Source organism: Eutrema salsugineum, unplaced genomic scaffold (assembly GCF_000478725.1).
Source record: "Eutrema salsugineum unplaced genomic scaffold, Eutsalg1_0 scaffold_2, whole genome shotgun sequence".
Lineage (NCBI taxonomy): Eukaryota > Viridiplantae > Streptophyta > Magnoliopsida > Brassicales > Brassicaceae > Eutrema > Eutrema salsugineum.
The window spans coordinates 18,957,996-18,982,326 of NW_006256829.1; the positions used below are offsets into that span (position 1 = coordinate 18,957,996).

At 37.9% G+C, this 24,331-nt stretch overlaps 12 protein-coding genes and 2 pseudogenes across 12 annotated transcripts; all 14 read right to left on the minus strand.

The window, feature by feature from the left end:
- Positions 1–109: 109 nt before the first annotated feature.
- LOC18016387 (monodehydroascorbate reductase 2) lies at positions 110–559 on the minus strand. Its single transcript, XM_024155620.1, has 2 exons — positions 503–559; positions 110–435 (listed from the first exon to the last, which is right to left on the minus strand). Exons 1-2 carry the CDS (start codon positions 557–559, stop codon positions 112–114), a joined length of 381 nt encoding a protein of 126 aa, XP_024011388.1. The 3' UTR covers positions 110–111.
- A 913-nt stretch (positions 560–1,472) lies between these two features.
- Positions 1,473–2,542, minus strand: LOC112086649 (monodehydroascorbate reductase 2-like). The gene is made up of 3 exons (XM_024155621.1): positions 2,486–2,542; positions 2,125–2,265; positions 1,473–2,057 (listed from the first exon to the last, which is right to left on the minus strand). The coding sequence occupies exons 1-3, from the start codon at positions 2,540–2,542 to the stop codon at positions 1,734–1,736; spliced, it is 522 nt and encodes a 173-aa protein (XP_024011389.1). The 3' UTR covers positions 1,473–1,733.
- Positions 2,543–3,307: 765 nt separating this feature from the next.
- On the minus strand, positions 3,308–4,165 carry LOC112086824 (monodehydroascorbate reductase 2-like). Its single transcript, XM_024156769.1, has 3 exons — positions 3,984–4,165; positions 3,746–3,886; positions 3,308–3,678 (listed from the first exon to the last, which is right to left on the minus strand). The coding sequence occupies exons 2-3, from the start codon at positions 3,818–3,820 to the stop codon at positions 3,355–3,357; spliced, it is 399 nt and encodes a 132-aa protein (XP_024012537.1). The 5' UTR covers positions 3,821–3,886; positions 3,984–4,165; the 3' UTR covers positions 3,308–3,354.
- A 764-nt stretch (positions 4,166–4,929) lies between these two features.
- Positions 4,930–5,786, minus strand: LOC112086650 (monodehydroascorbate reductase 2-like). Its single transcript, XM_024155622.1, has 3 exons — positions 5,730–5,786; positions 5,368–5,508; positions 4,930–5,300 (listed from the first exon to the last, which is right to left on the minus strand). The coding sequence occupies exons 1-3, from the start codon at positions 5,784–5,786 to the stop codon at positions 4,977–4,979; spliced, it is 522 nt and encodes a 173-aa protein (XP_024011390.1). The 3' UTR covers positions 4,930–4,976.
- A 621-nt stretch (positions 5,787–6,407) lies between these two features.
- On the minus strand, positions 6,408–7,403 carry LOC112086816 (annotated as a pseudogene).
- Positions 7,304–8,662, minus strand: LOC18016388 (monodehydroascorbate reductase 2). The gene is made up of 3 exons (XM_024155623.1): positions 8,606–8,662; positions 8,256–8,538; positions 7,304–7,413 (listed from the first exon to the last, which is right to left on the minus strand). The coding sequence occupies exons 1-3, from the start codon at positions 8,660–8,662 to the stop codon at positions 7,304–7,306; spliced, it is 450 nt and encodes a 149-aa protein (XP_024011391.1).
- Positions 8,663–9,789: 1,127 nt separating this feature from the next.
- LOC112086651 (monodehydroascorbate reductase 2-like) lies at positions 9,790–10,645 on the minus strand. Its single transcript, XM_024155624.1, has 3 exons — positions 10,589–10,645; positions 10,228–10,368; positions 9,790–10,160 (listed from the first exon to the last, which is right to left on the minus strand). The coding sequence occupies exons 1-3, from the start codon at positions 10,643–10,645 to the stop codon at positions 9,837–9,839; spliced, it is 522 nt and encodes a 173-aa protein (XP_024011392.1). The 3' UTR covers positions 9,790–9,836.
- Positions 10,646–11,410: 765 nt separating this feature from the next.
- On the minus strand, positions 11,411–12,266 carry LOC112086652 (annotated as a pseudogene).
- A 651-nt stretch (positions 12,267–12,917) lies between these two features.
- Positions 12,918–13,883, minus strand: LOC112086653 (monodehydroascorbate reductase 2-like). Its single transcript, XM_024155625.1, has 3 exons — positions 13,827–13,883; positions 13,466–13,606; positions 12,918–13,398 (listed from the first exon to the last, which is right to left on the minus strand). Exons 1-3 carry the CDS (start codon positions 13,881–13,883, stop codon positions 13,075–13,077), a joined length of 522 nt encoding a protein of 173 aa, XP_024011393.1. The 3' UTR covers positions 12,918–13,074.
- A 766-nt stretch (positions 13,884–14,649) lies between these two features.
- Positions 14,650–15,144, minus strand: LOC112086654 (monodehydroascorbate reductase 2-like). Its single transcript, XM_024155626.1, has 2 exons — positions 15,088–15,144; positions 14,650–15,020 (listed from the first exon to the last, which is right to left on the minus strand). Exons 1-2 carry the CDS (start codon positions 15,142–15,144, stop codon positions 14,697–14,699), a joined length of 381 nt encoding a protein of 126 aa, XP_024011394.1. The 3' UTR covers positions 14,650–14,696.
- Positions 15,145–16,270: 1,126 nt separating this feature from the next.
- LOC112086655 (monodehydroascorbate reductase 2-like) lies at positions 16,271–17,126 on the minus strand. The gene is made up of 3 exons (XM_024155627.1): positions 17,070–17,126; positions 16,709–16,849; positions 16,271–16,641 (listed from the first exon to the last, which is right to left on the minus strand). Exons 1-3 carry the CDS (start codon positions 17,124–17,126, stop codon positions 16,318–16,320), a joined length of 522 nt encoding a protein of 173 aa, XP_024011395.1. The 3' UTR covers positions 16,271–16,317.
- Positions 17,127–17,892: 766 nt separating this feature from the next.
- LOC112086656 (monodehydroascorbate reductase 2-like) lies at positions 17,893–18,748 on the minus strand. The gene is made up of 3 exons (XM_024155628.1): positions 18,692–18,748; positions 18,331–18,471; positions 17,893–18,263 (listed from the first exon to the last, which is right to left on the minus strand). The coding sequence occupies exons 1-3, from the start codon at positions 18,746–18,748 to the stop codon at positions 17,940–17,942; spliced, it is 522 nt and encodes a 173-aa protein (XP_024011396.1). The 3' UTR covers positions 17,893–17,939.
- Positions 18,749–19,300: 552 nt separating this feature from the next.
- Positions 19,301–20,371, minus strand: LOC112086657 (monodehydroascorbate reductase 2-like). The gene is made up of 3 exons (XM_024155629.1): positions 20,315–20,371; positions 19,953–20,093; positions 19,301–19,885 (listed from the first exon to the last, which is right to left on the minus strand). The coding sequence occupies exons 1-3, from the start codon at positions 20,369–20,371 to the stop codon at positions 19,562–19,564; spliced, it is 522 nt and encodes a 173-aa protein (XP_024011397.1). The 3' UTR covers positions 19,301–19,561.
- Positions 20,372–21,137: 766 nt separating this feature from the next.
- On the minus strand, positions 21,138–21,993 carry LOC112086658 (monodehydroascorbate reductase 2-like). Its single transcript, XM_024155630.1, has 3 exons — positions 21,937–21,993; positions 21,576–21,716; positions 21,138–21,508 (listed from the first exon to the last, which is right to left on the minus strand). The coding sequence occupies exons 1-3, from the start codon at positions 21,991–21,993 to the stop codon at positions 21,185–21,187; spliced, it is 522 nt and encodes a 173-aa protein (XP_024011398.1). The 3' UTR covers positions 21,138–21,184.
- Positions 21,994–24,331: the final 2,338 nt, after the last annotated feature.

Below are 24,331 nucleotides of genomic sequence, written 5' to 3' on the forward strand. Positions count from 1 at the left end.
ATGTAGATTTTTTTTTTAAGTAGCGAAATGGCATAAAGCCATTCAATCTCAAGACAGCTCACACAAACACACAACATAAGTCAGAACCTAGAAGCAATTTGGTTTTCTTTTCTAAATTTTGCTGGCGAAGGAAAGTCCTTCCTTAGACAACACGTCAAGGCTCTCAACAGAAGGCTGCGTTCGCGCGACCTTAGCAATTGCCTTGTTCTCTTCAAAAGTTCCACCTTCCAAAAACGCTCCAATCAATTTCCCTTCTTTAATCCAATAGCTTCCGAATTTCGGCTTCGGCGATTTTGGGTCATTATCTCCAAACAAAACGGTTTCTCCAACGTTGTCACCATAGAATTGCCATGAGAGATCAAAGGCTCGAGAGTAAAAGTATGGAAGATAGTCATATTCAGGAATCGATTTCCCTTCTTCTGCGGCCTTGATTGCCTACAAAAGCCATATAATTGATTCAATTTGGATTCTATAAATCTCATTCGTGTTATCGCTTTATTACCTTAACGGCCTGTTCAGCGGACTTGCGAGCATGGTCAACGTGTTCAACACGTCTCATTTGATTGTAGAGTTTCATTGGGAATGTGGCTATATCACCAATGGCGTATACATCCGGAACGTTCGTTTTGAAGAATGCATCAGTCTGCATTCGAAGAAATATCTCATGAGTTAACGCAAAAAAAAAACTTCACAAACTATCTCAGATACTGCAACAAATGAAGTATTTTAAATCGCAAACCTTCAAACCGCCCTTTTCCTCTTCAACTTGCCCTTTAAAGAGTGATATAATAGGTCTAGCACCAACACCTACGATCACTATATCAGCTTCTAGCGTTCTTCATGTTCTGGTAATCCCATGCTACAGTAACTTTCACAGGATTGGCATTAACAGAAGTTGATGCAACGTCTTTTGTCGTCATTGTCGTGAGAACTGTAACAAAAAAACAATAATATTTTAGACCAATTTATATAAAAAAATTTGAGGATTTAGATAATCAATTGAAAATTAGAAAATCAAAATCATCTATGCTATTTTTTCTAAGCTATATGCTATATATTTTATATTATCATCGGCTCAATTCGAAAAAATTCTACTTGAAGAAGATGATATAACAAGTTTGAATAATGGAGGAGTTTCCTTCCATTTTTTCCTTCCACTTTACTTCATTTTTAATTATCGACCACTCTTGATTTAAGTGGTATCAAGATGCCTCTAGACAAGGACCATATAGCATGAGCCATGCTCTATAAATCGGGAACCTAACAGATTAACCGGCCGGTCGGTTAAACGTTAGGCGGTGACCGACGGCTGCAATTTGAACTGAATCGGTCAGATAGATCGGGGAACTATTTTAAATCGATTAACCTCCCGGTCTAATGACAATACCCGAGGATACGCTGGTTACATCGGGCTTATTTGAAACTCACCAAGTTAAATTCTTAGTGGGCCTATCAGTGTGGCTATACTCGATAAATACTGAGGAGCACACCACCCTATTTATATTGGGTTCTCACATTCTTCTTTCCTAGTAATTGTCGATGTGGGACAATTTACACAACAAATTTCTCCTTTCTTATTTCTAAGCCAAACAATCCAAGCAACCAATACAACCAAAACCAAAATGTAGATTTTTTTTTTAAGTAGCGAAATGGCATAAAGCCATTCAATCTCAAGACAGCTCACACAAACACACAACAGAAGTCAGAACCTAGAAGCAATTTGGTTTTCTTTTCTAAATTTTGCTGGCGAAGGAAAGTCCTTCCTTAGACAACACGTCAAGGCTCTCAACAGAAGGCTGCGTTCGCGCGACCTTAGCAATTGCCTTGTTCTCTTCAAAAGTTCCACCTTCCAAAAACGCTCCAATCAATTTCCTTTCTTTAATCCAATAGCTTCCGAATTTTGGCTTCGGCGATTTTGGGTCATTATCTCCAAACAAAACGGTTTCTCCAACGTTGTCACCATAGAATTGCCATGAGAGATCAAAGGCTCGAGAGTAAAAGTATGGAAGATAGTCATATTCAGGAATCGATTTCCCTTCTTCTGCGGCCTTGATTGCCTACAAAAGCCATATAATTGATTCAATTTGGATTCTATAAATCTCATTCGTGTTATCGCTTTATTACCTTAACGGCCTGTTCAGCGGACTTGCGAGCATGGTCAACGTGTTCAACACGTCTCATTTGATTGTAGAGTTTCATTGGGAATGTGGCTATATCACCAATGGCGTATACATCCGGAACGTTCGTTTTGAAGAATGCATCAGTCTGCATTCGAAGAAATATCTCATGAGTTAACGCAAAAAAAAAACTTCACAAACTATCTCAGATAGTGCAACAAATGAAGTATTTTAAATCGCAAACCTTCAAACTGCCCTTTTCCTCTTCAACTTGCCCTTTAAAGAGTGATATAATAGGTCTAGCACCAACACCTACGATCACTATATCAGCTTCTAGCGTTCTTCATGTTCTGGTAATCCCATGCTACAGTAACTTTCACAGCATTGGCATTAACAGAAGTTGATGCAACGTCTTTTGTCGTCATTGTCGTGAGAACTGTAACAAAAAACAATAATATTTTAGACCAATTTATATAAAAAAATTTGAGGATTTAGATAATCAATTGAAAATTAGAAAATCAAAATCATCTATGCTATTTTTTCTAAGCTATATGCTATATATTTTATATTATCATCGGCTCAATTCGAAAAAATTCTACTTGAAGAAGATGATATAACAAGTTTGAATAATGGAGGAGTTTCCTTCCATTTTTTCCTTCCACTTTACTTCATTTTTAATTATCGACCACTCTTGATTTAAGTGGTATCAAGATGCCTCTAGACAAGGACCATATAGCATGAGCCATGCTCTATAAATCGGGAACCTAACAGATTAACCGGCCGGTCGGTTAAACGTTAGGCGGTGACCGACGGCTGCAATTTGAACTGAATCGGTCAGATAGATCGGGGAACTATTTTAAATCGATTAACCTCTCGGTCTAATGACAATACCCGAGGATACGCTGGTTACATCGGGCTTATTTGAAACTCACCAAGTTAAATTCTTAGTGGGCCTATCAGTGTGGCTATACTCGATAAATACTGAGGAGCACACCACCCTATTTATATTGGGTTCTCACATTCTTCTTTCCTAGTAATTGTCGATGTGGGACAATTTACACAACAAATTTCTCCTTTCTTATTTCTAAGCCAAACAATCCAAGCAACCAATACAACTAAAACCAAAATGTAGATTTTTTTTTTAAGTAGCGAAATGGCATAAAGCCATTCAATCTCAAGACAGCTCACACAAACACACAACAGAAGTCAGAACCTAGAAGCAATTTGGTTTTCTTTTCTAAATTTTGCTGGCGAAGGAAAGTCCTTCCTTAGACAACACGTCAAGGCTCTCAACAGAAGGCTGCGTTCGCGCGACCTTAGCAATTGCCTTGTTCTCTTCAAAAGTTCCACCTTCCAAAAACGCTCCAATCAATTTCCTTTCTTTAATCCAATAGCTTCCGAATTTCGGCTTCGGCGATTTTGGGTCATTATCTCCAAACAAAACGGTTTCTCCAACGTTGTCACCATAGAATTGCCATGAGAGATCAAAGGCTCGAGAGTAAAAGTATGGAAGATAGTCATATTCAGGAATCGATTTCCCTTCTTCTGCGGCCTTGATTGCCCACAAAAGCCATACAATTGATTCAATTTGGATTCTATAAATCTCATTCGTGTTATCGCTTTATTACCTTAACGGCCTGTTCAGCGGACTTGCGAGCATGGTCAACGTGTTCAACACGTCTCATTTGATTGTAGAGTTTCATTGGGAATGTGGCTATATCACCAATGGCGTATACATCCGGAACGTTTGTTTTGAAGAATGCATCAGTCTGCATTCGAAGAAATATCTCATGAGTTAACGCAAAAAAAAAAACTTCACAAACTATCTCAGATACTGCAACAAATGAAGTATTTTAAATCGCAAACCTTCAAACCGCCGTTTTCCTCTTCAACTTGCCCTTTAAAGAGTGATATAATAGGTCTAGCACCAACACCTACGATCACTATATCAGCTTCTAGCGTTCTTCATGTTCTGGTAATCCCATGCTACAGTAACTTTCACAGCATTGGCATTAACAGAAGTTGATGCAACGTCTTTTGTCGTCATTGTCGTGAGAACTGTAACAAAAAACAATAATATTTTAGACCAATTTATATAAAAAAATTTGAGGATTTAGATAATCAATTGAAAATTAGAAAATCAAAATCATCTATACTATTTTTTCTAAGCTATATGCTATATATTTTATATTATCATCGTCTCAATTCGAAAAAATTCTACTGGAAGAAGATGATATAACAAGTTTGAATAATGGAGGAGTTTCCTTCCATTTTTTCCTTCCACTTTACTGCATTTTTAATTATCGACCACTCTTGATTTAAGTGGTATCAAGATGCCTCTAGACAAGGACCATATAGCATGAGCCATGCTCTATAAATCGGGAACCTAACAGATTAACCGGCCGGTCGGTTAAACGTTAGGCGGTGACCGACGGCTGCAATTTGAACTGAATCGGTCAGATAGATCGGGGAACGATTTTAAATCGATTAACCTCCCGGTCTAATGACAATACCCGAGGATACGCTGGTTACATCGGGCTTATTTGAAACTCACCAAGTTAAATTCTTAGTGGGCCTATCAGTGTGGCTATACTCGATAAATACTGAGGAGCACACCACCCTATTTATATTGGGTTCTCACATTCTTCTTTCCTAGTAATTGTCGATGTGGGACAATTTACACAACAAATTTCTCCTTTCTTATTTCTAAGCCAAACAATCCAAGCAACCAATACAACTAAAACCAAAATGTAGATTTTTTTTTTAAGTAGCGAAATGGCATAAAGCCATTCAATCTCAAGACAGCTCACACAAACACACAACAGAAGTCAGAACCTAGAAGCAATTTGGTTTTCTTTTCTAAATTTTGCTGGCGAAGGAAAGTCCTTCCTTAGACAACACGTCAAGGCTCTCAACAGAAGGCTGCGTTCGCGCGACCTTAGCAATTGCCTTGTTCTCTTCAAAAGTTCCACCTTCCAAAAACGCTCCAATCAATTTCCTTTCTTTAATCCAATAGCTTCCGAATTTTGGCTTCGGCGATTTTGGTTCATTATCTCCAAACAAAACGGTTTCTCCAACGTTGTCACCATAGAATTGCCATGAGAGATCAAAGGCTCGAGAGTAAAAGTATGGAAGATAGTCATATTCAGGAATCGATTTCCCTTCTTCTGCGGCCTTGATTGCCTACAAAAGCCATACAATTGATTCAATTTGGATTCTATAAATCTCATTCGTGTTATCGCTTTATTACCTTAACGGCCTGTTCAGCGGACTTGCGAGCATGGTCAATGTGTTCAACACGTCTCATTTGATTGTAGAGTTTCATTGGGAATGTTGCTATATCACCAATGGTGTATACATCCGGAACGTTCGTTTTGAAGAATGCATCAGTCTGCATTCGAAGAAATATCTCATGAGTTAACGCAAAAAAAAAAACTTCACAAACTATCTCAGATAGTGCAACAAATGAAGTATTTTAAATCGCAAACCTTCAAACTGCCCTTTTCCTCTTCAACTTGCCCTTTAAAGAGTGATATAATAGGTCTAGCACCAACACCTACGATCACTATATCATCTTCTAGCGTTCTTCATGTTCTGGTAATCCCATGCTACAGTAACATTCACAGCATTGGCATTAACAGAAGTTGATGCAACGTCTTTTGTCGTCATTGTCGTGAGAACTGTAACAAAAAAACAATAATATTTTAGACCAATTTATATAAAAAAATTTGAGGATTTAGATAATCAATTGAAAATTAGAAAATCAAAATCATCTATGCTATTTTTTCTAAGCTATATGCTATATATTTTATATTATCATCGGCTCAATTCGAAAAAATTCTACTTGAAGAAGATGATATAACAAGTTTGAATAATGGAGGAGTTTCCTTCCATTTTTTCCTTCCACTTTACTTCATTTTTAATTATCGACCACTCTTGATTTAAGTGGTATCAAGATGCCTCCAGACAAGGACCATATAGCATGAGCCATGCTCTATAAATCGGGAACCTAACAGATTAACCGGCCGGTCGGTTAAACGTTAGGCGGTAACCGACGGCTGCAATTTGAACTGAATCGGTCAGATAGATCGGGGAACGATTTTAAATCGATTAACCTCCCGGTCTAATGAAAATACCCGAGGATACGCTGGTTACATCGGGCTTATTTGAAACTCACCAAGTTAAATTCTTAGTGGGCCTATCAGTGTGGCTTACTAATACTGAGGAGCACACCACCCTATTTATATTGGGTTCTCACATTCTTCTTTCCTAGTAATTGTCGATGTGGGACAATTTACACAACAAATTTCTCCTTTCTTATTTCTAAGCCAAACAATCCAAGCAACCAATACAACCAAAACCAAAATGTAGATTTTTTTTTTAAGTAGCGAAATGGCATAAAGCCATTCAATCTCAAGACAGCTCACACAAACACACAACAGAAGTCAGAACCTAGAAGCAATTTGGTTTTCTTTTCTAAATTTTGCTGGCGAAGGAAAGTCCTTCCTTAGACAACACGTCAAGGCTCTCAACAGAAGGCTGCGTTCGCGCGACCTTAGCAATTGCCTTGTTCTCTTCAAAAGTTCCACCTTCCAAAAACGCTCCAATCAATTTCCCTTATTTAATCCAATAGCTTCCGAATTTCGGCTTCGGCGATTTTGGGTCATTATCTCCAAACAAAACGGTTTCTCCAACGTTGTCACCATAGAATTGCCATGAGAGATCAAAGGCTCGAGAGTAAAAGTATGGAAGATAGTCATATTCAGGAATCGATTTCCCTTCTTCTGCGGCCTTGATTGCCTACAAAAGCCATACAATTGATTCAATTTGGATTCTATAAATCTCATTCGTGTTATCGCTTTATTACCTTAACGGCCTGTTCAGCAGACTTGCGAGCATGGTCAACGTGTACAACACGTCTCATTTGATTGTAGAGTTTCATTGGGAATGTGGCTATATCACCAATGGCGTATACATCCGGAACGTTCGTTTTGAAGAATGCATCAGTCTGCATTCGAAGAAATATCTCATGAGTTAACGCAAAAAAAAAACTTCACAAACTATCTCAGATAGTGCAACAAATGAAGTATTTTAAATCGCAAACCTTCAAACCGCCCTTTTCCTCTTCAACTTGCCCTTTAAAGAGTGATATAATAGGTCTAGCACCAACACCTACGATCACTATATCAGCTTCTAGCGTTCTTCATGTTCTGGTAATCCCATGCTACAGTAACTTTCACAGCATTGGCATTAACAGAAGTTGATGCAACGTCTTTTGTCGTCATTGTCGTGAGAACTGTAACAAAAAAACAATAATATTTTAGACCAATTTATATAAAAAAATTTGAGGATTTAGATAATCAATTGAAAATTAGAAAATCAAAATCATCTATGCTATTTTTTCTAAGCTATATGCTATATATTTTATATTATCATCGGCTCAATTCGAAAAAATTCTACTTGAAGAAGATGATATAACAAGTTTGAATAATGGAGGAGTTTCCTTCCATTTTTTCCTTCCACTTTACTTCATTTTTAATTATCGACCACTCTTGATTTAAGTGGTATCAAGATGCCTCTAGACAAGGACCATATAGCATGAGCCATGCTCTATAAATCGGGAACCTAACAGATTAACCGGCCGGTCGGTTAAACGTTAGGCGGTGACCGACGGCTGCAATTTGAACTGAATCGGTCAGATAGATCGGGGAACGATTTTAAATCGATTAACCTCCCGGTCTAATGACAATACCCGAGGATACGCTGGTTACATCGGGCTTATTTGAAACTCACCAAGTTAAATTCTTAGTGGGCCTATCAGTGTGGCTATACTCGATAAATACTGAGGAGCACACCACCCTATTTATATTGGGTTCTCACATTCTTCTTTCCTAGTAATTGTCGATGTGGGACAATTTACACAACAAATTTCTCCTTTCTTATTTCTAAGCCAAACAATCCAAGCAACCAATACAACTAAAACCAAAATGTAGATTTTTTTTTTAAGTAGCGAAATGGCATAAAGCCATTCAATCTCAAGACAGCTCACACAAACACACAACAGAAGTCAGAACCTAGAAGCAATTTGGTTTTCTTTTCTAAATTTTGCTGGCGAAGGAAAGTCCTTCCTTAGACAACACGTCAAGCTCTCAACAGAAGGCTGCGTTCGCGCGACCTTAGCAATTGCCTTGTTCTCTTCAAAAGTTCCACCTTCCAAAAACGCTCCAATCAATTTCCCTTCTTTAATCCAATAGCTTCCGAATTTTGGCTTCGGCGATTTTGGGTCATTATCTCCAAACAAAACGGTTTCTCCAACGTTGTCACCATAGAATTGCCATGAGAGATCAAAGGCTCGAGAGTAAAAGTATGGAAGATAGTCATATTCAGGAATTGATTTCCATTCTTCTGCGGCCTTGATTGCCTACAAAAGCCATACAATTGATTCAATTTGGATTATATAAATCTCATTCGTGTTATCGCTTTATTACCTTAACGGCCTGTTCAGCAGACTTGCGAGCATGGTCAACGTGTACAACACGTCTCATTTGATTGTAGAGTTTCATTGGGAATGTGGCTATATCACCAATGGCGTATACATCCGGAACGTTCGTTTTGAAGAATGCATCAGTCTGCATTCGAAGAAATATCTCATGAGTTAACGCAAAAAAAAAACTTCACAAACTATCTCAGATAGTGCAACAAATGAAGTATTTTAAATCGCAAACCTTCAAACCGCCCTTTTCCTCTTCAACTTGCCCTTTAAAGAGTGATATAATAGGTCTAGCACCAACACCTACGATCACTATATCAGCTTCTAGCGTTCTTCATGTTCTGGTAATCCCATGCTACAGTAACTTTCATAGCATTGGCATTAACAGAAGTTGATGCAACGTCTTTTGTCGTCATTGTCGTGAGAACTGTAACAAAAAAACAATAATATTTTAGACCAATTTATATAAAAAAATTTGAGGATTTAGATAATCAATTGAAAATTAGAAAATCAAAATCATCTATGCTATTTTTTCTAAGCTATATGCTATATATTTTATATTATCATCGGCTCAATTCGAAAAAATTCTACTTGAAGAAGATGATATAACAAGTTTGAATAATGGAGGAGTTTCCTTCCATTTTTTCCTTCCACTTTACTTCATTTTTAATTATCGACCACTCTTGATTTAAGTGGTATCAAGATGCCTCTAGACAAGGACCATATAGCATGAGCCATGCTCTATAAATCGGGAACCTAACAGATTAACCGGCCGGTCGGTTAAACGTTAGGCGGTGACCGACGGCTGCAATTTGAACTGAATCGGTCAGATAGATCGGGGAACTATTTTAAATCGATTAACCTCCCGGTCTAATGACAATACCCGAGGATACGCTGGTTACATCGGGCTTATTTGAAACTCACCAAGTTAAATTCTTAGTGGGCCTATCAGTGTGGCTATACTCGATAAATACTGAGGAGCACACCACCCTATTTATATTGGGTTCTCACATTCTTCTTTCCTAGTAATTGTCGATGTGGGACAATTTACACAACAAATTTCTCCTTTCTTATTTCTAAGCCAAACAATCCAAGCAACCAATACAACTAAAACCAAAATGTAGATTTTTTTTTTAAGTAGCGAAATGGCATAAAGCCATTCAATCTCAAGACAGCTCACACAAACACACAACAGAAGTCAGAACCTAGAAGCAATTTGGTTTTCTTTTCTAAATTTTGCTGGCGAAGGAAAGTCCTTCCTTAGACAACACGTCAAGGCTCTCAACAGAAGGCTGCGTTCGCGCGACCTTAGCAATTGCCTTGTTCTCTTCAAAAGTTCCACCTTCCAAAAACGCTCCAATCAATTTCCCTTCTTTAATCCAATAGCTTCCGAATTTCGGCTTCGGCGATTTTGGGTCATTATCTCCAAACAAAACGGTTTCTCCAACGTTGTCACCATAGAATTGCCATGAGAGATCAAAGGCTCGAGAGTAAAAGTATGGAAGATAGTCATATTCAGGAATCGATTTCCCTTCTTCTGCGGCCTTGATTGCCTACAAAAGCCATACAATTGATTCAATTTGGATTCTATAAATCTCATTCGTGTTATCGCTTTATTACCTTAACGGCCTGTTCAGCGGACTTGCGAGCATGGTCAACGTGTTCAACACGTCTCATTTGATTGTAGAGTTTCATTGGGAATGTGGCTATATCACCAATGGCGTATACATCCGGAACGTTCGTTTTGAAGAATGCATCAGTCTGCATTCGAAGAAATATCTCATGAGTTAACGCAAAAAAAAAACTTCACAAACTATCTCAGATAGTGCAACAAATGAAGTATTTTAAATCGCAAACCTTCAAACTGCCCTTTTCCTCTTCAACTTGCCCTTTAAAGAGTGATATAATAGGTCTAGCACCAACACCTACGATCACTATATCAGCTTCTAGCGTTCTTCATGTTCTGGTAATCCCATGCTACAGTAACTTTCACAGCATTGGCATTAACAGAAGTTGATGCAACGTCTTTTGTCGTCATTGTCGTGAGAACTGTAACAAAAAACAATAATATTTTAGACCAATTTATATAAAAAAATTTGAGGATTTAGATAATCAATTGAAAATTAGAAAATCAAAATCATCTATGCTATTTTTTCTAAGCTATATGCTATATATTTTATATTATCATCGTCTCAATTCGAAAAAATTCTACTGGAAGAAGATGATATAACAAGTTTGAATAATGGAGGAGTTTCCTTCCATTTTTTCCTTCCACTTTACTTCACTTTTAATTATCGACCACTCTTGATTTAAGTGGTATCAAGATGCCTCTAGACAAGGACCATATAGCATGAGCCATGCTCTATAAATCGGGAACCTAACAGATTAACCGGCCGGTCGGTTAAACGTTAGGCGGTGACCGACGGCTGCAATTTGAACTGAATCGGTCAGATAGATCGGGGAACGATTTTAAATCGATTAACCTCCCGGTCTAATGACAATACCCGAGGATACGCTGGTTACATCGGGCTTATTTGAAACTCACCAAGTTAAATTCTTAGTGGGCCTATCAGTGTGGCTATACTCGATAAATACTGAGGAGCACACCACCCTATTTATATTGGGTTCTCACATTCTTCTTTCCTAGTAATTGTCGATGTGGGACAATTTACACAACAAATTTCTCCTTTCTTATTTCTAAGCCAAACAATCCAAGCAACCAATACAACTAAAACCAAAATGTAGATTTTTTTTTTAAGTAGCGAAATGGCATAAAGCCATTCAATCTCAAGACAGCTCACACAAACACACAACAGAAGTCAGAACCTAGAAGCAATTTGGTTTTCTTTTCTAAATTTTGCTGGCGAAGGAAAGTCCTTCCTTAGACAACACGTCAAGGCTCTCAACAGAAGGCTGCGTTCGCGCGACCTTAGCAATTGCCTTGTTCTCTTCAAAAGTTCCACCTTCCAAAAACGCTCCAATCAATTTCCCTTATTTAATCCAATAGCTTCCGAATTTCGGCTTCGGCGATTTTGGGTCATTATCTCCAAACAAAAAGGTTTCTCCAACGTTGTCACCATAGAATTGCCATGAGAGATCAAAGGCTCGAGAGTAAAAGTATGGAAGATAGTCATATTCAGGAATCGATTTCCCTTCTTCTGCGGCCTTGATTGCCTACAAAAGCCATACAATTGATTCAATTTGGATTCTATAAATCTCATTCGTGTTATCGCTTTATTACCTTAACGGCCTGTTCAGCGGACTTGCGAGCATGGTCAACGTGTTCAACACGTCTCATTTGATTGTAGAGTTTCATTGGGAATGTGGCTATATCACCAATGGCGTATACATCCGGAACGTTCGTTTTGAAGAATGCATCAGTCTGCATTCGAAGAAATATCTCATGAGTTAACGCAAAAAAAAAACTTCACAAACTATCTCAGATAGTGCAACAAATGAAGTATTTTAAATCGCAAACCTTCAAACCGCCCTTTTCCTCTTCAACTTGCCCTTTAAAGAGTGATATAATAGGTCTAGCACCAACAACTACGATCACTATATCAGCTTCTAGCGTTCTTCATGTTCTGGTAATCCCATGCTACAGTAACTTTCACAGCATTGGCATTAACAGAAGTTGATGCAACGTCTTTTGTCGTCATTGTCGTGAGAACTGTAACAAAAAACAATAATATTTTAGACCAATTTATATCAATTTATATAAAAAAATTTGAGGATTTAGATAATCAATTGAAAATTAGAAAATCAAAATCATCTATGCTATTTTTTCTAAGCTATATGCTATATATTTTATATTATCATCGGCTCAATTCGAAAAAATTCTACTTGAAGAAGATGATATAACAAGTTTGAATAATGGAGGTTTTTCCTTCCACTTTACTTCATTTTTAATTATCGACCACTCTTGATTTAAGTGGTATCAAGATGCCTCTAGACAAGGACCATATAGCATGAGCCATGCTCTATAAATCGGGAACCTAACAGATTAACCGGCCGGTCGGTTAAACGTTAGGCGGTGACCGACGGCTGCAATTTGAACTGAATCGGTCAGATAGATCGGGGAACGATTTTAAATCGATTAACCTCCCGGTCTAATGACAATACCCGAGGATACGCTGGTTACATCGGGCTTATTTGAAACTCACCAAGTTAAATTCTTAGTGGGCCTATCAGTGTGGCTATACTCGATAAATACTGAGGAGCACACCACCCTATTTATATTGGGTTCTCACATTCTTCTTTCCTAGTAATTATCGATGTGGGACAATTTACACAACAAATTTCTCCTTTCTTATTTCTAAGCCAAACAATCCAAGCAACCAATACAACCAAAACCAAAATGTAGATTTTTTTTTAAGTAGCGAAATGGCATAAAGCCATTCAATCTCAAGACAGCTCACACAAACACACAACAGAAGTCAGAACCTAGAAGCAATTTGGTTTTCTTTTCTAAATTTTGCTGGCGAAGGAAAGTCCTTCCTTAGACAACACGTCAAGGCTCTCAACAGAAGGCTGCGTTCGCGCGACCTTAGCAATTGCCTTGTTCTCTTCAAAAGTTCCACCTTCCAAAAACGCTCCAATCAATTTCCTTTCTTTAATCCAATAGCTTCCGAATTTCGGCTTCGGCGATTTTGGGTCATTATCTCCAAACAAAACGGTTTCTCCAACGTTGTCACCATAGAATTGCCATGAGAGATCAAAGGCTCGAGAGTAAAAGTATGGAAGATAGTCATATTCAGGAATCGATTTCCCTTCTTCTGCGGCCTTGATTGCCTACAAAAGCCATACAATTGATTCAATTTGGATTCTATAAATCTTATTCGTGTTATCGCTTTATTACCTTAACGGCCTGTTCAGCGGACTTGCGAGCATGGTCAACGTGTTCAACACGTCTCATTTGATTGTAGAGTTTCATTGGGAATGTGGCTATATCACCAATGGCGTATACATCCGGAACGTTCGTTTTGAAGAATGCATCAGTCTGCATTCGAAGAAATATCTCATGAGTTAACGCAAAAAAAAAACTTCACAAACTATCTCAGATAGTGCAACAAATGAAGTATTTTAAATCGCAAACCTTCAAACTGCCCTTTTCCTCTTCAACTTGCCCTTTAAAGAGTGATATAATAGGTCTAGCACCAACACCTACGATCACTATATCATCTTCTAGCGTTCTTCATGTTCTGGTAATCCCATGCTACAGTAACATTCACAGCATTGGCATTAACAGAAGTTGATGCAACGTCTTTTGTCGTCATTGTCGTGAGAACTGTAACAAAAAAACAATAATATTTTAGACCAATTTATATAAAAAAATTTGAGGATTTAGATAATCAATTGAAAATTAGAAAATCAAAATCATCTATGCTATTTTTTCTAAGCTATATGCTATATATTTTATATTATCATCGGCTCAATTCGAAAAAATTCTACTTGAAGAAGATGATATAACAAGTTTGAATAATGGAGGAGTTTCCTTCCATTTTTTCCTTCCACTTTACTTCATTTTTAATTATCGACCACTCTTGATTTAAGTGGTATCAAGATGCCTCTAGACAAGGACCATATAGCATGAGCCATGCTCTATAAATCGGGAACCTAACAGATTAACCGGCCGGTCGGTTAAACGTTAGGCGGTGACCGACGGCTGCAATTTGAACTGAATCGGTCAGATAGATCGGGGAACTATTTTAAATCGATTAACCTCCCGGTCTAATGACAATACCCGAGGATACGCTGGTTACATCGGGCTTATTTGAAACTCACCAAGTTAAATTCTTAGTGGGCCTATCAGTGTGGCTATACTCGATAAATACTGAGGAGCACACCACCCTATTTATATTGGGTTCTCACATTCTTCTTTCCTAGTAATTGTCGATGTGGGACAATTTACACAACAAATTTCTCCTTTCTTATTTCTAAGCCAAACAATCCAAGCAACCAATACAACTAAAACCAAAATGTAGATTTTTTTTTTAAGTAGCGAAATGACATAAAGCCATTCAATCTCAAGACAGCTCACACAAACACACAACAGAAGTCAGAACCTAGAAGCAATTTGGTTTTCTTTTCTAAATTTTGCTGGCGAAGGAAAGTCCTTCCTTAGACAACACGTCAAGGCTCTCAACAGAAGGCTGCGTTCGCGCGACCTTAGCAATTGCCTTGTTCTCTTCAAAAGTTCCACCTTCCAAAAACGCTCCAATCAATTTCCCTTCTTTAATCCAATAGCTTCCGAATTTCGGCTTCGGCGATTTTGGGTCATTTTCTCCAAACAAAACGGTTTCTCCAACGTTGTCACCATAGAATTGCCATGAGAGATCAAAGGCTCGAGAGTAAAAGTATGGAAGATAGTCATATTCAGGAATCGATTTCCCTTCTTCTGCGGCCTTGATTGCCTACAAAAGCCATACAATTGATTCAATTTGGATTCTATAAATCTCATTCGTGTTATCGCTTTATTACCTTAACGGCCTGTTCAGCGGACTTGCGAGCATGGTCAACGTGTTCAACACGTCTCATTTGATTGTAGAGTTTCATTGGGAATGTGGCTATATCACCAATGGCGTATACATCCGGAACGTTCGTTTTGAAGAATGCATCAGTCTGCATTCGAAGAAATATCTCATGAGTTAACGCAAAAAAAAAACTTCACAAACTATCTCAGATAGTGCAACAAATGAAGTATTTTAAATCGCAAACCTTCAAACCGCCCTTTTCCTCTTCAACTTGCCCTTTAAAGAGTGATATAATAGGTCTAGCACCAACACCTACGATCACTATATCAGCTTCTAGCGTTCTTCATGTTCTGGTAATCCCATGCTACAGTAACTTTCACAGCATTGGCATTAACAGAAGTTGATGCAACGTCTTTTGTCGTCATTGTCGTGAGAACTGTAACAAAAAAACAATAATATTTTAGACCAATTTATATAAAAAAATTTGAGGATTTAGATAATCAATTGAAAATTAGAAAATCAAAATCATCTATGCTATTTTTTCTAAGCTATATGCTATATATTTTATATTATCATCGGCTCAATTCGAAAAAATTCTACTTGAAGAAGATGATATAACAAGTTTGAATAATGGAGGAGTTTCCTTCCATTTTTTCCTTCCACTTTACTTCATTTTTAATTATCGACCACTCTTGATTTAAGTGGTATCAAGATGCCTCTAGACAAGGACCATATAGCATGAGCCATGCTCTATAAATCGGGAACCTAACAGATTAACCGGCCGGTCGGTTAAACGTTAGGCGGTGACCGACGGCTGCAATTTGAACTGAATCGGTCAGATAGATCGGGGAACGATTTTAAATCGATTAACCTCCCGGTCTAATGACAATACCCGAGGATACGCTGGTTACATCGGGCTTATTTGAAACTCACCAAGTTAAATTCTTAGTGGGCCTATCAGTGTGGCTATACTCGATAAATACTGAGGAGCACACCACCCTATTTATATTGGGTTCTCACATTCTTCTTTCCTAGTAATTGTCGATGTGGGACAATTTACACAACAAATTTCTCCTTTCTTATTTCTAAGCCAAACAATCCAAACAACCAATACAACTAAAACCAAAATGTAGATTTTTTTTTAAGTAGCGAAATGGCATAAAGCCATTCAATCTCAAGACAGCTCACACAAACACACAACAGAAGTCAGAACCTAGAAGCAATTTGGTTTTCTTTTCTAAATTTTGCTGGCGAAGGAAAGTCCTTCCTTAGACAACACGTCAAGGCTCTCAACAGAAGGCTGCGTTCGCGCGACCTTAGCAATTGCCTTGTTCTCTTCAAAAGTTCCACCTTCCAAAAACGCTCCAATCAATTTCCCTTCTTTAATCCAATAGCTTCCGAATTTCGGCTTCGGCGATTTTGGGTCATTTTCTCCAAACAAAACGGTTTCTCCAACGTTGTCACCATAGAATTGCCATGAGAGATCAAAGGCTCGAGAGTAAAAGTATGGAAGATAGTCATATTCAGGAATCGATTTCCCTTCTTCTGCGGCCTTGATTGCCTACAAAAGCCATACAATTGATTCAATTTGGATTCTATAAATCTTATTCGTGTTATCGCTTTATTACCTTAACGGCCTGTTCAGCAGACTTGCGAGCATGGTCAACGTGTACAACACGTCTCATTTGATTGTAGAGTTTCATTGGGAATGTGGCTATATCACCAATGGCGTATACATCCGGAACGTTCGTTTTGAAGAATGCATCAGTCTGCATTCGAAGAAATATCTCATGAGTTAACGCAAAAAAAAAACTTCACAAACTATCTCAGATAGTGCAACAAATGAAGTATTTTAAATCGCAAACCTTCAAACTGCCCTTTTCCTCTTCAACTTGCCCTTTAAAGAGTGATATAATAGGTCTAGCACCAACACCTACGATCACTATATCAGCTTCTAGCGTTCTTCATGTTCTGGTAATCCCATGCTACAGTAACTTTCACAGCATTGGCATTAACAGAAGTTGATGCAACGTCTTTTGTCGTCATTGTCGTGAGAACTGTAACAAAAAAACAATAATATTTTAGACCAATTTATATAAAAAAATTTGAGGATTTAGATAATCAATTGAAAATTAGAAAATCAAAATCATCTATGCTATTTTTTCTAAGCTATATGCTATATATTTTATATTATCATCGGCTCAATTCGAAAAAATTCTACTTGAAGAAGATGATATAACAAGTTTGAATAATGGAGGAGTTTCCTTCCATTTTTTCCTTCCACTTTACTTCATTTTTAATTATCGACCACTCTTGATTTAAGTGGTATCAAGATGCCTCTAGACAAGGACCATATAGCATGAGCCATGCTCTATAAATCGGGAACCTAACAGATTAACCGGCCGGTCGGTTAAACGTTAGGCGGTGACCGACGGCTGCAATTTGAACTGAATCGGTCAGATAGATCGGGGAACTATTTTAAATCGATTAACCTCCCGGTCTAATGACAATACCCGAGGATACGCTGGTTACATCGGGCTTATTTGAAACTCACCAAGTTAAATTCTTAGTGGGCCTATCAGTGTGGCTATACTCGATAAATACTGAGGAGCACACCACCCTATTTATATTGGGTTCTCACATTCTTCTTTCCTAGTAATTGTCGATGTGGGACAATTTACACAACAAATTTCTCCTTTCTTATTTCTAAGCCAAACAATCCAAGCAACCAATACAACTAAAACCAAAATGTAGATTTTTTTTTTAAGTAGCGAAATGGCATAAAGCCATTCAATCTCAAGACAGCTCACACAAACACACAACAGAAGTCAGAACCTAGAAGCAATTTGGTTTTCTTTTCTAAATTTTGCTGGCGAAGGAAAGTCCTTCCTTAGACAACACGTCAAGGCTCTCAACAGAAGGCTGCGTTCGCGCGACCTTAGCAATTGCCTTGTTCTCTTCAAAAGTTCCACCTTCCAAAAACGCTCCAATCAATTTCCTTTCTTTAATCCAATAGCTTCCGAATTTCGGCTTCGGCGATTTTGGGTCATTATCTCCAAACAAAACGGTTTCTCCAACGTTGTCACCATAGAATTGCCATGAGAGATCAAAGGCTCGAGAGTAAAAGTATGGAAGATAGTCATATTCAGGAATCGATTTCCCTTCTTCTGCGGCCTTGATTGCCTACAAAAGCCATACAATTGATTCAATTTGGATTCTATAAATCTTATTCGTGTTATCGCTTTATTACCTTAACGGCCTGTTCAGCGGACTTGCGAGCATGGTCAACGTGTTCAACACGTCTCATTTGATTGTAGAGTTTCATTGGGAATGTGGCTATATCACCAATGGCGTATACATCCGGAACGTTCGTTTTGAAGAATGCATCAGTCTGCATTCGAAGAAATATCTCATGAGTTAACGCAAAAAAAAAACTTCACAAACTATCTCAGATAGTGCAACAAATGAAGTATTTTAAATCGCAAACCTTCAAACTGCCCTTTTCCTCTTCAACTTGCCCTTTAAAGAGTGATATAATAGGTCTAGCACCAACACCTACGATCACTATATCAGCTTCTAGCGTTCTTCATGTTCTGGTAATCCCATGCTACAGTAACTTTCACAGGATTGGCATTAACAGAAGTTGATGCAACGTCTTTTGTCGTCATTGTCGTGAGAACTGTAACAAAAAAACAATAATATTTTAGACCAATTTATATAAAAAAATTTGAGGATTTAGATAATCAATTGAAAATTAGAAAATCAAAATCATCTATGCTATTTTTTCTAAGCTATATGCTATATATTTTATATTATCATCGGCTCAATTCGAAAAAATTCTACTTGAAGAAGATGATATAACAAGTTTGAATAATGGAGGAGTTTCCTTCCATTTTTTCCTTCCACTTTACTTCATTTTTAATTATCGACCACTCTTGATTTAAGTGGTATCAAGATGCCTCTAGACAAGGACCATATAGCATGAGCCATGCTCTATAAATCGGGAACCTAACAGATTAACCGGCCGGTCGGTTAAACGTTAGGCGGTGACCGACGGCTGCAATTTGAACTGAATCGGTCAGATAGATCGGGGAACTATTTTAAATCGATTAACCTCCCGGTCTAATGACAATACCCGAGGATACGCTGGTTACATCGGGCTTATTTGAAACTCACCAAGTTAAATTCTTAGTGGGCCTATCAGTGTGGCTATACTCGATAAATACTGAGGAGCACACCACCCTATTTATATTGGGTTCTCACATTCTTCTTTCCTAGTAATTGTCGATGTGGGACAATTTACACAACAAATTTCTCCTTTCTTATTTCTAAGCCAAACAATCCAAGCAACCAATACAACCAAAACCAAAATGTAGATTTTTTTTTTAAGTAGCGAAATGGCATAAAGCCATTCAATCTCAAGACAGCTCACACAAACACACAACAGAAGTCAGAACCTAGAAGCAATTTGGTTTTCTTTTCTAAATTTTGCTGGCGAAGGAAAGTCCTTCCTTAGACAACACGTCAAGGCTCTCAACAGAAGGCTGCGTTCGCGCGACCTTAGCAATTGCCTTGTTCTCTTCAAAAGTTCCACCTTCCAAAAACGCTCCAATCAATTTCCTTTCTTTAATCCAATAGCTTCCGAATTTCGGCTTCGGCGATTTTGGTTCATTATCTCCAAACAAAACGGTTTCTCCAACGTTGTCACCATAGAATTGCCATGAGAGATCAAAGGCTCGAGAGTAAAAGTATGGAAGATAGTCATATTCAGGAATCGATTTCCCTTCTTCTGCGGCCTTGATTGCCTACAAAAGCCATACAATTGATTCAATTTGGATTCTATAAATCTCATTCGTGTTATCGCTTTATTACCTTAACGGCCTGTTCAGCGGACTTGCGAGCATGGTCAATGTGTTCAACACGTCTCATTTGATTGTAGAGTTTCATTGGGAATGTGGCTATATCACCAATGGCGTATACATCCGGAACGTTCGTTTTGAAGAATGCATCAGTCTGCATTCGAAGAAATATCTCATGAGTTAACGCAAAAAAAAAAACTTCACAAACTATCTCAGATAGTGCAACAAATGAAGTATTTTAAATCGCAAACCTTCAAACTGCCCTTTTCCTCTTCAACTTGCCCTTTAAAGAGTGATATAATAGGTCTAGCACCAACACCTACGATCACTATATCAGCTTCTAGCGTTCTTCATGTTCTGGTAATCCCATGCTACAGTAACTTTCACAGGATTGGCATTAACAGAAGTTGATGCAACGTCTTTTGTCGTCATTGTCGTGAGAACTGTAACAAAAAAACAATAATATTTTAGACGAATTTATATAAAAAAATTTGAGGATTTAGATAATCAATTGAAAATTAGAAAATCAAAATCATCTATGTTATTTTTTCTAAGCTATGTGCTATATATTTTATATTATCATCGGCTCAATTCGAAAAAATTCTACTTGAAGAAGATGATATAACAAGTTTGAATAATGGAGGAGTTTCCTTCCATTTTTTCCTTCCACTTTACTTCATTTTTAATTATCGACCACTCTTGATTTAAGTGGTATCAAGATGCCTCTAGACAAGGACCATATAGCATGAGCCATGCTCTATAAATCGGGAACCTAACAGATTAACCGGCCGGTCGGTTAAACGTTAGGCGGTGACCGACGGCTGCAATTTGAACTGAATCGGTCAGATAGATCGGGGAACTATTTTAAATCGATTAACCTCCCGGTCTAATGACAATACCCGAGGATACGCTGGTTACATCGGGCTTATTTGAAACTCACCAAGTTAAATTCTTAGTGGGCCTATCAGTGTGGCTATACTCGATAAATACTGAGGAGCACACCACCCTATTTATATTGGGTTCTCACATTCTTCTTTCCTAGTAATTGTCGATGTGGGACAATTTACACAACAAATTTCTCCTTTCTTATTTCTAAGCCAAACAATCCAAGCAACCAATACAACTAAAACCAAAATGTAGATTTTTTTTTTAAGTAGCGAAATGGCATAAAGCCATTCAATCTCAAGACAGCTCACACAAACACACAACAGAAGTCAGAACCTAGAAGCAATTTGGTTTTCTTTTCTAAATTTTGCTGGCGAAGGAAAGTCCTTCCTTAGACAACACGTCAAGGCTCTCAACAGAAGGCTGCGTTCGCGCGACCTTAGCAATTGCCTTGTTCTCTTCAAAAGTTCCACCTTCCAAAAACGCTCCAATCAATTTCCTTTCTTTAATCCAATAGCTTCCGAATTTTGGCTTCGGCGATTTTGGGTCATTATCTCCAAACAAAACGGTTTCTCCAACGTTGTCACCATAGAATTGCCATGAGAGATCAAAGGCTCGAGAGTAAAAGTATGGAAGATAGTCATATTCAGGAATCGATTTCCCTTCTTCTGCGGCCTTGATTGCCTACAAAAGCCATACAATTGATTCAATTTGGATTCTATAAATCTCATTCGTGTTATCGCTTTATTACCTTAACGGCCTGTTCAGCGGACTTGCGAGCATGGTCAACGTGTTCAACACGTCTCATTTGATTGTAGAGTTTCATTGGGAATGTGGCTATATCACCAATGGCGTATACATCCGGAACGTTCGTTTTGAAGAATGCATCAGTCTGCATTCGAAGAAATATCTCATGAGTTAACGCAAAAAAAAAACTTCACAAACTATCTCAGATAGTGCAACAAATGAAGTATTTTAAATCGCAAACCTTCAAACTGCCCTTTTCCTCTTCAACTTGCCCTTTAAAGAGTGATATAATAGGTCTAGCACCAACACCTACGATCACTATATCAGCTTCTAGCGTTCTTCATGTTCTGGTAATCCCATGCTACAGTAACTTTCACAGCATTGGCATTAACAGAAGTTGATGCAACGTCTTTTGTCGTCATTGTCGTGAGAACTGTAACAAAAAAACAATAATATTTTAGACCAATTTATATAAAAAAATTTGAGGATTTAGATAATCAATTGAAAATTAGAAAATCAAAATCATCTATGCTATTTTTTCTAAGCTATATGCTATATATTTTATATTATCATCGGCTCAATTCGAAAAAATTCTACTTGAAGAAGATGATATAACAAGTTTGAATAATGGAGGAGTTTCCTTCCATTTTTTCCTTCCACTTTACTTCATTTTTAATTATCGACCACTCTTGATTTAAGTGGTATCAAGATGCCTCTAGACAAGGACCATATAGCATGAGCCATGCTCTATAAATCGGGAACCTAACAGATTAACCGGCCGGTCGGTTAAACGTTAGGCGGTGACCGACGGCTGCAATTTGAACTGAATCGGTCAGATAGATCGAGGAACGATTTTAAATCGATTAACCTCCCGGTCTAATTACAATACCCGAGGATACGCTGGTTACATCGGGCTTATTTGAAACTCACCAAGTTAAATTCTTAGTGGGCCTATCAGTGTGGCTATACTCGATAAATACTGAGGAGCACACCACCCTATTTATATTGGGTTCTCACATTCTTCTTTCCTAGTAATTGTCGATGTGGGACAATTTACACAACAAATTTCTCCTTTCTTATTTCTAAGCCAAACAATCCAAGCAACCAATACAACCAAAACCAAAATGTAGATTTTTTTTTTAAGTAGCGAAATGGCATAAAGCCATTCAATCTCAAGACAGCTCACACAAACACACAACAGAAGTCAGAACCTAGAAGCAATTTGGTTTTCTTTTCTAAATTTTGCTGGCGAAGGAAAGTCCTTCCTTAGACAACACGTCAAGGCTCTCAACAGAAGGCTGCGTTCGCGCGACCTTAGCAATTGCCTTGTTCTCTTCAAAAGTTCCACCTTCCAAAAACGCTCCAATCAATTTCCTTTCTTTAATCCAATAGCTTCCGAATTTCGGCTTCGGCGATTTTGGGTCATTATCTCCAAACAAACGGTTTCTCCAACGTTGTCACCATAGAATTGCCATGAGAGATCAAAGGCTCGAGAGTAAAAGTATGGAAGATAGTCATATTCAGGAATCGATTTCCCTTCTTCTGCGGCCTTGATTGCCTACAAAAGCCATACAATTGATTCAATTTGGATTCTATAAATCTCATTCGTGTTATCGCTTTATTACCTTAACGGCCTGTTCAGCGGACTTGCGAGCATGGTCAACGTGTTCAACACGTCTCATTTGATTGTAGAGTTTCATTGGGAATGTGGCTATATCACCAATGGCGTATACATCCGGAACGTTCGTTTTGAAGAATGCATCAGTCTGCATTCGAAGAAATATCTCATGAGTTAACGCAAAAAAAAAACTTCACAAACTATCTCAGATAGTGCAACAAATGAAGTATTTTAAATCGCAAACCTTCAAACCGCCCTTTTCCTCTTCAACTTGCCCTTTAAAGAGTGATATAATAGGTCTAGCACCAACACCTACGATCACTATATCAGCTTCTAGCGTTCTTCATGTTCTGGTAATCCCATGCTACAGTAACTTTCACAGCATTGGCATTAACAGAAGTTGATGCAACGTCTTTTGTCGTCATTGTCGTGAGAACTGTAACAAAAAACAATAATATTTTAGACCAATTTATATAAAAAAATTTGAGGATTTAGATAATCAATTGAAAATTAGAAAATCAAAATCATCTATGCTATTTTTTCTAAGCTATATGCTATATATTTTATATTATCATCGGCTCAATTCGAAAAAATTCTACTTGAAGAAGATGATATAACAAGTTTGAATAATGGAGGAGTTTCCTTCCATTTTTTCCTTCCACTTTACTTCATTTTTAATTATCGACCACTCTTGATTTAAGTGGTATCAAGATGCCTCTAGACAAGGACCATATAGCATGAGCCATGCTCTATAAATCGGGAACCTAACAGATTAACCGGCCGGTCGGTTAAACGTTAGGCGGTGACCGACGGCTGCAATTTGAACTGAATCGGTCAGATAGATCGGGGAACGATTTTAAATCGATTAACCTCCCGGTCTAATGACAATACCCGAGGATACGCTGGTTACATCGGGCTTATTTGAAACTCACCAAGTTAAATTCTTAGTGGGCCTATCAGTGTGGCTATACTCGATAAATACTGAGGAGCACACCACCCTATTTATATTGGGTTCTCACATTCTTCTTTCCTAGTAATTGTCGATGTGGGACAATTTACACAACAAATTTCTCCTTTCTTATTTCTAAGCCAAACAATCCAAGCAACCAATACAACTAAAACCAAAATGTAGATTTTTTTTT